The sequence below is a fragment of the Oreochromis niloticus genome, linkage group LG3 (genome assembly GCF_001858045.2).
Source record: "Oreochromis niloticus isolate F11D_XX linkage group LG3, O_niloticus_UMD_NMBU, whole genome shotgun sequence".
In the NCBI taxonomy this organism is placed as follows: Eukaryota; Metazoa; Chordata; class Actinopteri; order Cichliformes; family Cichlidae; genus Oreochromis; species Oreochromis niloticus.
Genome location: NC_031967.2, coordinates 57,502,158 through 57,517,967, shown reverse-complemented (window position 1 = coordinate 57,517,967; position 15,810 = coordinate 57,502,158). Strand labels below are relative to the sequence as shown.

The following is a 15,810-nucleotide window of genomic DNA, read 5'->3' as shown; positions in this document are numbered from 1 at the left end:
TACGGCTGTTTTTGTTTTTTGTTTTTAAAAAGAAAGTCTCATGTTTTAATCTTTTTTCTTCTTGGTATGGGAAAGTTAGCAATTTGGAAAACAAAGAAAAATAAAATGTTTGGACAGGGTTAGACTGATGTGGTACTTAGTAAAAAAAAAAAAAAATTCAATCAAAACATAAATCAAACTTCACATTTAAAGAAGAAAGGGATGGGGAAAATCTGACCGCGCAATGTAAACTCTTTTTGCCAGCAACCAAGCTGCTCTTAGCATGAAAAGACTCCATCTCCAACCTAAACAAACATCTGAAAGTAAGTTCTTTTTTAAAAACAAAGATTAGCTGCTGCAACTAACTTGTTTTAGTTGAGGTAGGTTATGTCCCACTTCAGTACATTCAATGTACTATTCTTGTGTGATTTATTACTATTACTGAAGGCTGCATTACAACCTGCTAGCTGCAAATAATCATGCGCAGTTCTGAAAGCAGACAGAATGAAAACATATTACTGATACAGAAATATTTTCTATACGAGATCACTGCCTTACCTAATGTCCACCCAACTGTTACTCATTTTATATTAAGACTTAAAGATCTAGTTGGCATTGCTTTCAGAACTGCACATGGTTATTTGCAGCTAGCAGGTTGTTAATGGTATGCACCATGTCCAACAGTCTGCAGTCTATGAACTAACCTCAACTTACACCAGCTAAAAATGTTGGCTCGGTGGTGAGTAACCTTCAGTAATAGTAATAAATGACACAGCAATAGTACATTCATGTAGTTGTAAAAAATATGACAGTATATCAAGTAATTCAAAGTATTCAGAATACGTTACTCTTATTCAGTAACTTAACGGAATACATTAAAAACTACATTTTGGGGCATGTATTCTGTAATCTGTAGTAGAATACATTTTAAACTACCTTCCCAACACTGATTTTTGGATTATTATTATATAGTCTTTAAACAGGGATGGAGAGAGTTGGCAGCATTGTCTTGTTCCCTTGTGAAATGCAAAGTTTGAAAATGTAAATCACTGATTGTGACTACAGCTTGTGGTGAATTGTAGTGTGCTGATAGTGTGCTGATCCAGGTAATTTAGCTCTTTCTGAACATATATAACATGGGCTTGTTTGTTTGTTTAGTAGTTCGGTTTTGTTTTAGTTAATGGCTTCTGTAAGACAAACACATGTATTTGCTTATATTTATATGCTTATATATTTTTTTTCATCTGCTTCACCGTGAAGAAAGGCTATTGGTACTTTCAAGAACCCTTTGAGTCTAACACAATTAGGTAATAAGAAAACTCAGACTTTAACCACACGCTTCCGGGAACTAATCGTCAGTTGCAGTTTCAGTGAGCATCAGCTGAAGTTTGTCATCATTCCACAGGGTGGAGCTGCAACACAAAACAACACAGTATTCACACCACCTCTTCACATGACTGCAAATCATTTTGCAGGATCATTATGGCTTCAGAATATTTAATTAAATATAAAGATGAAATAAAATGGAGGTGAAGGAGGTGAATATGTAGGAGACTCAGTGTGTCTACAGAGAGTGTGTAGAAAGACTGAGCAGCAGGAGATCAGTACAGATACACTAATGATCCTCTGTCAGATCCTGAGAGACACAAAGAGGTTGATGGTGGACTCTTCACTCTGTGACAGTGGAGCTGTTCTCAGAGCAGTTCACTCTACAGCACTGACAGTCATCTGTTCTACGTTTCCGTCAGACTGTACTGGATGAAGCACTCAACCTCTCAGTAATATGTCCCAGTTAGAGGATCTACACAAGAGCTGCTGTTGTCTTACTCACTCTGATTTATAAGGACGCAGGTCATCCACTCTCAGCACAAACCACCCTGTTTACCATCATCCCCATCCGTAAAAAAAGGGAAGAACAGAGGTAATAACTGAGGGGTGGGTGTTTATAGAGACTCCCTTGATCAACTGTTAGTCAGTGATGCAGCAAATGTAGTATAAAGAGCAGCAGGGACTGCAGTCCTTTCAGAGCAGTTTCAGTAAAAGGACTAGATGTTACAATCCCTGACAATGCATTGCTTTAAATGGAGAAAATCTTGGGGGATGGCTGTTATGAGGAAAAGCAGCACAGAAGCTTTACCAGCGGCACACATCGTTGTGTGCCTCAACTTTCGTTCTTTTACCCAGGCTAATCTGCCATTTTTCCTTGGTTAGGTTTAGGGATTAGAGATCTGATCTAAATTATCATATTAAATTTGGGACACATCGTCAGTAGTGGACCTTGGATTCATCGGGTGTTTCGGCCAACATCACTAGACACCCTCATCCAAGGAGGCCCTGCCAGGGTTGATCAGGCCCCGGAGTGTGTCACTGGTTTATGTTAAAATTGTTACTATTTACTATTCAACTTTACTATTCACTGCAAATACTTACCTCTTTAACATTTATGGAGCCTCATTTCTTCAAAGGAACAGAAAAGGTGATAAAGAGAAGTAAGACAAGTAATTAAGATAAGATAGGAGAGAGCAGAGAGGAGAGCCGGAAGGGGGGCGCCCGATCTGGCTTCCACACCTCCCCGCCGGATCGGGCTGTACAGGTATGTCATGTAGCCACCTTCCTCTCAGCTTTCTTACTGGATTGAACACACTGAGTTTAAGCTCGGACACCTGCACAGAGATATTTAACATATTTAACATCAACATCAAGTTTCCTCTGTTGATTTCACTCAAGTCCGGAGTGGAAATATTCTGTGGAGAGTTCTGAATGCCTCATTATTGCAAAAAGATTTGGTGATTGATTTCCTCGTGTTCCACTGATACAAAGATTCTGTGTGCATATGTACACACTGAAAACATAATTTGTTGGATTAACTTGAAAACATTTACATTGGTTACACACAAAGTTATATTTTATCAGCTTTAGTTTTCTGTGATATTACCACACATTTTTTTATGTTAAATAAACATGGCTTTTATTTTATTTTATGCTATTATGTGTTTTTATTCATGTGATCTCTTCACAGTTATTTCATGTTAATTTTACAGAAAATGTTTGTGTATACATTTTACACCATGCTAACAATAAGACTAACATGGCAAAATGTGGAACAAACTAAGTGGTGTGAACACTTTATTTTTTACTGCACCATACATTTTTAACTAAGTACCTGTAATTTCTCAACAGAACACAGTTACAAAACTGGATTTCCATTTAATACAGTAAACATGTTACACACACGTGTTTCAACTGTAATATAACACAGCACTTAAAAACACACACACACATACTGCTGGAGCTCTAATGCAACACCACAAGCAAGATAACATGCGACAATGAAATTACTACAATTTTTCATAGCAAAGTAATAAATCAGGACCTGCTTTATTACTTTTAGCTCCAAGACCAGCTAGAGAGCAGCCATAGTACTTCAAAGGTATCATTCAACTCAGGAAAGCAGATAGAGACACTTATTTTGTGCCTCTACTTTTTTAGTGGTGGAAATATATTCCACCACTTATTTCAGAGCTTAGTGACTCTTGTAAGATTAGAGGAAAGTCCTTTGGTCATTTGCTTTGTCATGGGCATCTCTGTGTTATGAGTGTAGAGCATTCTCACTTTGGTCTATCCTCAGTGGATCTCTGGGTGTGAAATGAATGCAGTTAAAAACCTATTTCACAAACAAATCAGAACTGAAGAATATTTAAGATACTGGGTCAAAATGCTATTTAGGTAAATGAACTGAATGTCTCAGCGCCTAGGAATGTGATTATGCCAATACTGACACACCCACGGGAGTGATAAGATTCATCCAGCATGTAAAGGCAGTTGGTTAAGGCCATGCTGTCTTTGTCTGTCTTTGCACGGTCTGCGACACATTTGGGAAGTCTGGGCAGAGTCAGTCCTTGACTTCAAGGATCACTCTGCAGGCATCGCTGCGTGTATCAATCTGTTCAAAAGACTGAAAAAGATTTGTCTTAAATACATTGTATCACACACTTCATTTCCTTAAAGGGCACAGTTATTTTTAATGTATTTTTATACACATACTGATGGGGTGCATTTAAAACATCCTCATTATAAAGAGCATTTTTGAGAACACCAAAAAGTGGGATTTAAACAGCTGCAGTCAATGCAGATTGAATACTCAGTAATACCAATAGAAGCATTAAAGAATGAAAGTAATTCTATATGTTTCTGTGTGTGACAGCCAATAAAGATGTCACAACAAGCAAATTAAATTGAGTTTAATGAAAATAATGAAGTCATTTGAGTTACATTCACCAAATACTGAGATTGTGGAAAGCTTTTAGTAGAAAAGAAAATCCACAGACATACACATCAGTGCAAGTCATCAATTCTACAGGGTGGGCCATTTATATGGATACACCATAATAACATGGGAATGGTTGGTGATATTAAAGTCCTGTTTGTGGCACATTAGTATATGTGAGGGGGCAAACTCCTCAAGATGGGTGGTGACCATGGTGGCCATTTAGAAGTCGGCCATCTTGGATACAACTTTTGTTTTTTCAATAGGAAGAGGGCCATGTGACACATCAAACTTATTGGTAATGTCACAAGAAAAACAATGGTGTGCTTGGTTTCAATGTAACTTTATTCTTTCATGAGTTATTTACAAGTTTCTGACCACTTATAAAATGTGTTCAATGTGCTGCCCATTGTGTTGGATTGTCAATGCAACCCTCTTCTCCCACTCTTCACACAGTGATAGCAACACCGCAGGAGAAATGCCAGCACAGGCATCCAGTATCCGTAGTTTCAGGTGCTGCACATCTCGTATCCTCACACAATAGACAATTGCCTTCAGATGACCCCAAAGATAAAAGTCTAAGGGGGTCAGATCGGGAGACCTTGGGGGCCATTCAACTGGCCCACGATGACCAATCCACTTTCCAGGAAACTTCATCTAGGAATGCTCGGACCTGGCGCCCATAATGTGGTGGTGCACCATCTTGCTGGAAAAACTCAGGGAACGTGCCGGCTTCAGTGCATAAAGAGGGAAACACATCATCATGTAGCAATTTCAAATATCCAGTGGCCTTGAGGTTTCCATTGATGAAGAATGGACCCACTATCATTGTACCCCATATACCACACCAAACCATCACTTTTGTTGTTCCAACAGTCTTGGAGGGATCCATCCAATGTGGGTTAGTGTCAGACCAATAGCGGTGGTTTTGTTTGTTAACTTCACCATTCACATAAAAGTTTGCCTCATCAGTGAACAAAATCTTCTGCGTGAACTGAGGGTCCTGTTCCAATTTTTGTTTTGCCCATGCTACAAATTCTGCGCGCTGATCTGGGTCATCCTCGTTGAGATGCTGCAGTAGCTGGAGTTTGTAAGGGTGCCATTTGTGAGTAGCTAATATCCGCCGAAGGGATGTTCGACTAATGCCACGCTCCAGTGACATGCGGCGAGTGCTACGCTGTGGGCTCTTGCTGAATGAAGCTAGGGCAGCCACTGATGTTTCTTCATTAGTGAAAGTTTTCTTGCGTCCACATTTTGGCAAATCCAACACTGAACCAGTTTCTCGAAACTTAGCAAGCAGTTTGCTAACTGTAGCATGGGAGATGGGTGGTCTCGTAGGGTGTCTTGCATTGAAATCTGCTGCAATGACCCGGTTACTGCATTCACCAGATATCAACACAATTTCGATCCTCTCCTCACGTGTTAACCTCTTCGACATGTCAATGGCTGTGAACAAAGAGAAACTTGTAAATAACTCATGAAAGAATAAAGTTACGTTGAAACCAAGCACACCATTGTTTTTCTTGTGACATTACCAATAAGTTTGATGTGTCACATGGCCCTCTTCCTATTGAAAAAACAAAAGTTGTATCCAAGATGGCCGACTTCTAAATGGCCACCATGGTTACCACCCATCTTGAGGAGTTTGCCCCCTCACATATACTAATGTGCCACAAACAGGACTTTAATATCACCAACCATTCCCATTTTATTACGGTGTATCCATATAAATGGCCCACCCTGTATATTAGAGTAATATTTAGAATTACAAAGATTTATCTTAAAATTACCTTTAATTTTCTAGAAATGAAAGTGAAATTAATTGATCTCAAAGACCTGAATGATACTCACCACAGTACAGCATCTAAAGCAAAGCAGTCAACCTGTAGGAACATAGTGTGACAGGACCAAGAACACATAGCAACAAAATTATATGTTAAATCTTTATATTATTACAGTGAGAAAAGATACAATAAATAGTCTTTTGTATATGTGACTGTTTGTTCTGCAGACCTAAATCAATGATGATAAATTTTTGTGAAGTAACACTAACAAACATAATGTAAAGAGGTATTTTTCGTTTCTCAATAAGTGAACTGACCTTAAAGTCTCCAGTCTACAGTGTGGGCTCTCCAGGTAATCACACAGCTGTTTCATTCCTGAATCCTGTAGGTTTTGTACCAGATCCACATGTTTCAGATAGGGGGGGTTGGACCTCAGAGCACTGATCAGAGCAGCGCAGCTGATATCTGACAAACTGCAATTCTCAAATCTGAATAAAGAATTGAACATGTAGATAAAATCACTGGTAATGCAAACAGATGTTTTCACATTTTAAATCTGCAGCCCAGCATTACTATTTCCTAACGAATGAGATTTTCTAAAAAATGAAGACATGATCATCCTTTTTTCTTATAAGAAAACCAGTTGAACATCCAATAAAGATACGGGCAACTGCAAACTATACACATTACTGCCAAGTGCAGCAACTTTCAGCTGGACCTCTAGATAACAGAAACCAAACCACCATTCCATAAATGCATGGTACAACCGAGAAGAGCCACCTTAAAGGACATCTCAACTGTACATCTACAGCTAAAGAATAGAGGCCACACTTTCAAGGATGCCAGTGTTCACATTTTAGACAGAGAGGAAAGATGGTTTGAGAGAGGAGTGAAAAAGTCCACCGCGAGCAACCATTATTGAGCAAAGGTCGTAGCTAGCATCTATTATCATTATAGCAGCATTTCTAGGAGGTATGTTTACAGATAAAGCTGCACAGATTTTGTTCTGAGGTTTTGGAGAGAGTTTGTCTTTATGTTTAATATAACTGAAAAGTACAGATGTTGTCTGCTGTTCTTCAGCCTGCAGTAACCATTAACCAGCTGATACACACGGACTGGACTTAAAAAATGCTTTTAGTAGCCGTTTAGTCCACTTGTTTATTCTTCATTTACAAACTCATCTTTAAAATGTCAGCATCTGAAAACAGTCTCAAAACAGCAACGTGTAGGTTATTAGTTGGCTGTTCTAACCTCGGTCATTGTCTCACCCACGTTGTGGATTGCAGGCTAGATCTGCAGTCTTACTTAGTGGTGCAATGTTAATGAAGTTGGATCAGTGAATCCCTGCCCTCTGTCTTACACCACTGGAGTTGGGTTATAAGGAGATCACTTTACAGTTCAAAAAGAGAAGAAGAAATAACAACAGATTCAGTTAACTGACCTGAGTGTCTCCAGTCTACAGTTTGGATTCCCCAGACTAGCAAACACTGTCTCTGCTGAATCCTCCAGGTTGATTGAACTCAGGTGCAGCTCTCTCAGGTGGGAGGGGTTAGACGTCAGAGCTGAGGTCACAGTGTAACAGTAAGCCTCTGAGAGCCGGACATCATGAAGTCTGTGTTGACATATGTGTTAGAATATATGTTATTATGAAGAAGACACATTATATTTAATTCCGCACTTGATGAAAAACAACTGGACACTTTTTCTTAACATCAATCGTTCAGCTGATCTGATTGTTTGACACGAAATATTAATTCTCTTCAGTCTCTGTCAGAACCACAGATTTTTTTCTTTTTCTTTTGATTTAATGTGCAGACAAAGGAGACAAAATAAGTTCCATACAGGCTTCCACACGGTCCACAGTCCGTCACTGTGATGTCATCCCACATCTAAGACCAACTCTTTAACCTTCTGGGGTCAAGGGTTTAATTGGCTGTTTCTGACTAATTTTCATTTTTCCTTTATATTTCCAATTAAAAATGATTTAGCTTACTTTGTTTGGACGCTTTGTACTTTTTTAGCTGAAGACAAGCTCACATTTCTGACCTTACAGCAAAATTAGTGTCAGGAGTTTTCCTGAATTGCAACCCAGGTCGGAATAAAACGCTCAGAGACAGGTTTTACGTGTACACGGGGAGACTCAGAGAGTCTCTCTCCGCTGCAGTAAAAAGGAAGAGTCTTTATTCAGAGAGCACATACAGGAAGAGAGAAAATAGTACTGCAGGCTTCCTGTGTAACTTCCCCATTTACGAGTCTGCACAGAGTTGCAGAGTTTAAGCTGAATACTATAAAGAGCAGACACATTTAGATAATGAAACATACTTTTAAGCATAACATAATAAAAATCCCAAAATCCTAAGAAATCTCTTAACATTCCCTCCTGTTGTACATATGTATATGTACAGTTCATAGCTTATTGTATCAGTCTATGGCCACTTGTAAACATTTTTATTTTATATGTTCTATATGTTATATCTAAGTGTCTATCTCATTATCATCTTCTTCATTCTGTGACAGGGTGATGTAAGCATGAATTGAAGCAGAATAACAGTATTATAACACCAACAAAAACAAGTCCTTTAATCAGCAGGGTCTTCCAAGAGCCACTTAAAAGCCACGTAAGCCAGTCTTCGTTGTCGTGCATCCCGAAGTTGTCTGAGTGTTTTCAGAGCATCAGTCATGTTTGGTGAGTGCACATTACCTGGAATGTATGTGCAATATGTGTTGCTAAAGAGAATTCTCCTTTCTCGGCGAGAATTATGTCCAATGCTACCCTGTGTTGCATTACTGCAATGCACAGAGCATCAATCTCTCGATCCCATTCGTTGTTGAATTTACATGAAGCATTCAGAACCATTTGTCTTTCAGTCCAAAGTCTAAATTCCTCTGGGATATCGGAACCCCATATGGAATCATGCTGCTTGAGGTCTGGGGTGCTTCATCTTTTCCTTGTTGTTGACGTTGATGTTGTCGTGGCGTCCATGGTTATCTTGAAAGTGTGGTCAGATACGAAAATGGGAGCGCACTGACCTGTCCAGTTCCCAGGAAGGATATCCCAGGCCATCCCTTGCACCCAGAAGGTGCCATTTGAGATGTTGCTGCTCTTCACGGGCGTGTGTCTGTACTGCTTTGCAGTTGGTGGTGGTGTTTCCCATTGGCGTGGATCCGTTCTCTTGGCGGTAGCATAGGCTGTGGCTCTAATTCCCATTGTTTCCAAGAAAGACTGGGAATGATTCAGCCTTACTTCTGTGCTTCACTTCCAGGCCAACCCAGAACCATCCGTCACATGTGCCATTTCATCCTATCTGGAGAGGTTCCTCATGGTTGACCACGATTCCCTGGAATTGATACCCATAGCAGTCTTTTCTGGGTGTGCTGTCATGTATATATCGACACCATGCGTTGTTCATCCATGGATGAATGTGGTCTTGTGTCATGTCACGAAGATGTGAGTTGTCATGTGTCATGTCCATCTTCTTTCTTTCTTTCGGGTGAGTGTTAAGAAACTCACCAGGAGTGCAATACTAGCCACTAGGAGGATGAGCGTCTTCATGGTGACCAGACGCACCAAGTCCTATAGGTGAGTAGACTAGGGGCGAGAAGAACAGGGCGGGATTCTACCCAAACAGCCCTCCCTCCACCTTCCTAGATCACCTACAGGCAGGGGCGTCGGCATCTCTTAGTCTATGTTGTCACTCACTTTTTTGCAGTGGCTTTGATGGATCCAGGACGGTCTTTCTGCTATTTTGCAGGCAGTAGGTGTGGTGAGCAGCACCTGATAAGGACCTTCCCACCTTGGTGAACTCCAATTTTTCCTTTGGAGTACTTTGATCAGGATCCAATCACCTGGTTTCAACCTGCAAGATACTGGAGAGTTGTTTAGAACAATCTCTTTATTTTCAAGTAATTTAGTCATCCATTCGGCTAGTGTAGTTTATCTTAATTACTTATCTATAGGCTCACTTGTGATTGGTAGTGGAAATAGTCTACCGTGACTGATTTCAAAAGGTGTGAGTTTCTGAGAACTTTGTGTCAGTCTCATCCACATTTTTACCAGGCCTATACACTCAGGCCATGGTCTCCCTGTTTCTTCCATGCATTTTCTCAGTCTCTGTTTTATGTCCTAGTGCTTCAGAGACCTTACTGATTACTTCATTAACAATATGTGTCCCATTGTCTGATCTTATCAGAGTGGGGATGCCATATATTGAAATAAAATGGTTGCACAAACATTTTGCTACTGAGCGTCTGCTTTTGAGATCACGTCTATGATCACTAGAGTGTATTCTGAGCCTTGGCTTTCATTTAGCTCAATAAAACCCATGTGGATTGTATGAAAAGGATGAGGTGGTGTGCATTATGCGCAGTATGTGCATTATGTTTTTTGGCAAATCATGCATGTTCCGACAAATTTCTGAAATCTCATCTACCTACCCCCCCCTCCTGTTGACAATAATGCTGCTGATATGTGTAGGGACTTTGGTAGTATTTAGTAGCATTACAAGTCATCAAGCCACTTTCTGGCTGTGCTCCACCTTTTAACCATTTCCTTTGTTCTGTAGCTGGTGCAGCTTTCTGTTCGTTTATAAGCACATCAAGTGGTATTTGCATTGAGGAGTCAGACATTAATGTGTCTACAATTTGTTGTGCTGCTGCTTTTTCGGCTTTGGTTTGCCAAGTTATTGCCTTCAGTGACCTCTGAACTGTGTTGGCAATATAAACACTTCCAACGGTGCCTTTAAAAGATTTCCATGTTGCAGTTGGGTTAGGCACGTATGACAGCTGTGAGTTCTGCACTCACAGCTGAGTGTGAGGAAGTTACTGCCTTTGCTTCTAAAATAGTGTCTACTGTGGTCACCGCATAACGTACACAGTTCCACCCAAGGCTAAGTCTGGACGCTGAACTGTCTACACCGTCTACAAAGATATCAACGACACCAGCCTGTGGGGTGCTGTGAAGGTCAGCGCGTGATACAGCATACAGCAATTCTGATGTGTGACAGTGTGAGCAAAATGCCTACATAGGAAAGTTGTCTGGCATGTGTCGAACTTCTGAGGTAGGAAAAACCTTGCATTGCTTACAGTTCATAGCTCACAGCTCTAAAACTAGGCATCAGCAAATATGCCCAAATCATTATGTGTCACTGTGATCCACAAGCATGATCACAAATTCGTTTTCCAAACTCACTAAGCAAACAAACAAAAATAAAACAAATTGCCTATGGCCTAAGGCTTTGCGTTCATATTAATTGAGTGTAAGCTGCTTTCTTCATTGCAAGTGTTTATTGCCATAAGGTTTAATTCATGCATCATATCACATATAACAATTTGAGTATGTGTTGTCTATTCATTCTATTCATAGAGTCTATTCATAGAGTTCTGTTTCTCTCTGTGGGCTGTCTTGACACACCACAGGCACACATATATATTTATATACATATTTCATTTCCTGTTTCTGCAGACTAATCGAACTCTTTTGTTTCTCTTTGTATTCATAGTCTATAAACCCTCTTTAATTCTGCTAAATCTTGATCTAAATCTCTTGATCTAAAAACGATACACCTTTATTTCACACACACTTTTAAATTGAGCTCTTTCAGTCATCAGGAATCATCACACACACTGCCTTTTCTCTCTCTCAAACTTCCACCTGTTCACTCACTCCACTATGAACCTTTGTAGTGTTAGTATTACTTATGTTTTATTATTTTTGTACAAATCACACCCAATCACTCAAAACCTACTACTCACAGCATTTACACAGTTAGAATCACTCAAAATATGCTTCCATACGAGTATTTCAGACATGCTTTTCAAGATATATAGAGGTCACTCACTGTACATCCACAGTAATGAATTCAAACTCTATTTATACAATTGTAGTGAGCAAAACCAGCATCTCCATGCGCGTCACCGCTCCTCATTAGCTTGGTAGTGTCCACATATTTAATTCAGCTTCTCATTAGTTGTTAGTATAGGTCTTCATCTTAACAAAGTCTCATCTAAGATGACAGGTTTACAAGCAGGTCAAGTGTCTCTATGCACCTGATTAGTGTAGTTAATTCCTTATTTTCTTCATCTCATATATCATTGTACTGAGTTTGAGCAAACCTTAAGCTTGAATCAGACTACTTTTACCAATCTTCCACCTCACATCATAACTGACTGAGGTGCCTCTTCTTATTACTAATGTTATCATTGTATTGTTTTTCCTTCTTTATAACAGCAATAGTATATTACAATACACTACTTCACTACTTTACTACTAATATACAATAGTATATTAGTTTATATATTGTTATGTATCCATCACAGGTCTGTGCGAATCTGCAGCTTCACACCTTCCCAAGCTGGAGACATTTGCTTTTCCTTGGCTGAACAATGACACAGCCTTAATATACCTTATGCATCTCTCTTTTTATTTGATATATTTCGTGTGAATTATCTGGTTTCATGCATTCTACTCATTCTAGGCACGGTCGTCATGCCAACTATGTTTCATTGCTAATACCAGTTTACAGGTTGTTAACCTTCCTATTATCTCCTATTATCATGCTTATCACTAGATAAGCTCTACTTTAATTTAACCTTAATTTAACCTTTTGTTTATTCCACTTCATTCCACTTTCCACGCTTTAAAATATTACAACTCTTGTGTACTCTTTGTTTTCTTTTTAGCTTCCTTTTCAGTATTTATTTCTGCTTGGAGGGTTACTTATAGTTTAGTCAATGCATTTTCCCTCCCATGTGGGACATTTAGGTTTTCTTTGGATTTCTCCATCTATATGCACTAATTTGTCCGGCACCTGGACATTTCTTTTCTAACCACTGCTCATCAGCAGTGAGTTTTGAAGCTTCATTACCCATTTTAATCCTTTTAATTTTAATACTTTACAACTACACAACTGCAGCACCTTCTCTGGCACGAGAATCAAGAGTGGTAGTTGACACGGCCTTCTACTTTCAAGCTATTCTTGAAAGCGGTGTCAACACGACCTGTTTCTCTCTTTTCACCAGTACTTGGGTGGCCAACAGCAAACAAAATAGTGGAATAGTTCAGCCTCCTTATTGTGCTGTAAAACCAACTTATTCCACCAACAAAAATAAAACAATACAAAACAAAACACAGACACCGTGTGTCTACTCACGCGCGCTACTTTTACCCACTACGGGGGAGCTACCAGTCCCTGACGAGCTCTATCTTTATTTTAAAACGCTACCAGCCCCTCTGGGCGAGCCTACTTTACCCACTATGGGGGAGCTACCAGTCCCTGACGAGCTCTATTTTATTTTAAAATGCTACCAGCCCCTCTGGGCGAGCCTACTTTACCCACTATGGGGGAGCTACCAGTCCCAGACGAGCTCTATTTTATTTTACGCGAGGTGTCTCAGAGTGTTAATATTCACCTGGTTGCTGCCGGTCTCTCAGGTCTACCTCATCGACCCCCACCGCCGTGGACCACTTATAAAAACGCTGGCCAGAACCCGAATTCACGTCTCTGGACTTTATCCTGTACCTGGACAGGAGCTGTCGACAGACTTCAGCGTGGGCTTCTCACGGCGTCAGGACTCGGTGAGGCTTTCCTGTGGGGTCACACAAAAGTGCTGTGTCCCATCCGGCTCGAAGGACCAAGAAATGTCAGGAGTTTTCCTGAATTGCAACCCAGGTCGGAATAAAACGCTCAGAGACAGGTTTTACGTGTACACGGGGAGACTCAGAGAGTCTCTCTCCGCTGCAGTAAAAAGGAAGAGTCTTTATTCAGAGAGCACATACAGGAAGAGAGAAAATAGTACTGCAGGCTTCCTGTGTAACTTCCCCATTTACGAGTCTGCACAGAGTTGCAGAGTTTAAGCTGAATACTATAAAGAGCAGACACATTTAGATAATGAAACATACTTTTAAGCATAACATAATAAAAATCCCAAAATCCTAAGAAATCTCTTAACAATTAGAAAGCAATGAAAGTATACACACACATATTTTATATATATATATATATATATATATATGACTATTTACCTATTTACATTAAAATCCAGGCAATGCCCCTGTTTTTGTTGTTGTTGTTGTTTATTTTTAACAATTATTTACAAAACAATCAGGTGTCACAATAAGATTCCAATATGTGTTATACCACTCTGCACTTTTGGCACAATTTGAAGTGGAGACTCAGCAAGGTAAATATGGCAGGCGATTTCGATGCACCGGTGCAACTCCAGGAGGGTAAAATAAAATGTTGGACTCGAATTAAATAAAATGCTTCACTGCTCAATTCAACACTGCAGTATTAATTTTTGTCTCACATGATCAGTAGTTTATGGAAGCTCATTGTGATGTTGTGAAACTTAAGTAGATATTGTTGTGGCTGACTTTACTTTTATTTCTACTGCTAAAGCCAAGTCACTGTGACAACACTCAGTGTTATCCCATCACCTTTTACATGTGACCACTATAACTGCTTCAGCTGAAACAGCAGGCATGCAAAAAAGTTTTCATCAGAAAAATTATTTGTTAAAAAGTCAAAGGAGTTTGCAAAGAAAAGCGTCTGGACTTCTTTAAGTTGCTTGAAGACGTTTCACCTCTCATCCAAGAAGCTTCTTCAGTTCTAAGGTCAAATGGCCGAGAGTCCCAGATTTAAACCCAGTGGGAGTATCCCCCCACTGGGTAACTTCCAGCAACTTAAAGAAGTCCAGACGCTTTTCTTTGCAAACTCCTTTGACTACGATGAACTGGATGACTGAGAACCTTCACAGACATATTTGTTAAAAAAATAAGATAAACTGACATATATTGTTTCCAAGAAAAAACTGGAACTCTGTAATAAGGACAATGAGTATGTTTTAGTAAGACCTAACCTACTAACCAACACTGATTTCATAAGTTAATCACATCTGGACTCACCGAGCCTTTCTGCAGTTCTTCACAGCTGGTAGCAGTCTCTGTCGTCCTTCCAGTGTTGTGTTGTACTTCACCAGATCCAACTCATCAAAAACTTCTGACATCTGCAGCAAATATGCCAGAGCTGTGCACTGAATTCCAGAGAGCTGCTTCTCTGATTTGTTCTCTGACTGTAGGAACTCTTGCATCTCCTGGTGTACTGAGAGGTCCTTCATCTCCATCAGACAGTGGAAAATGTTTAGGCATCTGTCAGTACACTTGCCCTCACTGCTAATCACCTTCAGATTGTTAATGACTCTCTGGATGGTTTGTGGATTGTACTCTGTCTGACCCAGCAGACCTCCTAAGAGTCTGTGGTTGGAGTTCAGAGAGAGGCCATGAAGGAATCGAACAAACAGTTCCAGGTGGCCGTTAACACTTTGGAATGATTTCTCCATGGCTCTGATCAGAAAATCTTCAAGAGATGAAATGTCCGTACTCAGGAAGTCCTGCAGCACCTCTGTCTTCCTGTTGGTGTAACAGTGGAACATGTAGACTGCAGCCAGAAACTCCTGAATGCTCAGATGAACAAAGCAGTAAACTGGTTTCTGGAAGATCACAGACTCTTTTTTGAAGATCTCTGTACAAACTCCTGAGTACACAGAGGCCTCTGTGACATCCAGACCACACTGCTCCAAGTCTTCTTGGTAGAACATGATGTTTCCTCTCTGCAGATGTTCAAATGCTAGCCTCCCCAGCTTCAGAAGAACTTCCCTGTCAGCTCTGGTGAGCTCTTGCCAACTCACCTCTTGCCCCTCATGGTACTTGTGCTTTTTCTTTGTCTGAACCAGCAGGAAGTGTGAGTACATGTCAGTCACAGTCTTGGGCAGCTCTCCTCTCTG

The 15,810-nt window shown here is 40.1% G+C and overlaps 1 protein-coding gene across 1 annotated transcript; it reads right to left on the bottom strand.

Moving 5' to 3' along the window:
• Nucleotides 1-2,860: 2,860 nt before the first annotated feature.
• Nucleotides 2,861-15,787, bottom strand: LOC109201438 (protein NLRC3). Its single transcript, XM_019357087.2, has 5 exons — nucleotides 14,933-15,787; nucleotides 7,472-7,642; nucleotides 6,348-6,518; nucleotides 6,098-6,129; nucleotides 2,861-3,934 (listed from the first exon to the last, which is right to left on the bottom strand). The coding sequence occupies exons 1-4, from the start codon at nucleotides 15,775-15,777 to the stop codon at nucleotides 6,111-6,113; spliced, it is 1,206 nt and encodes a 401-aa protein (XP_019212632.1). The 5' UTR covers nucleotides 15,778-15,787; the 3' UTR covers nucleotides 2,861-3,934; nucleotides 6,098-6,110.
• Nucleotides 15,788-15,810: the final 23 nt, after the last annotated feature.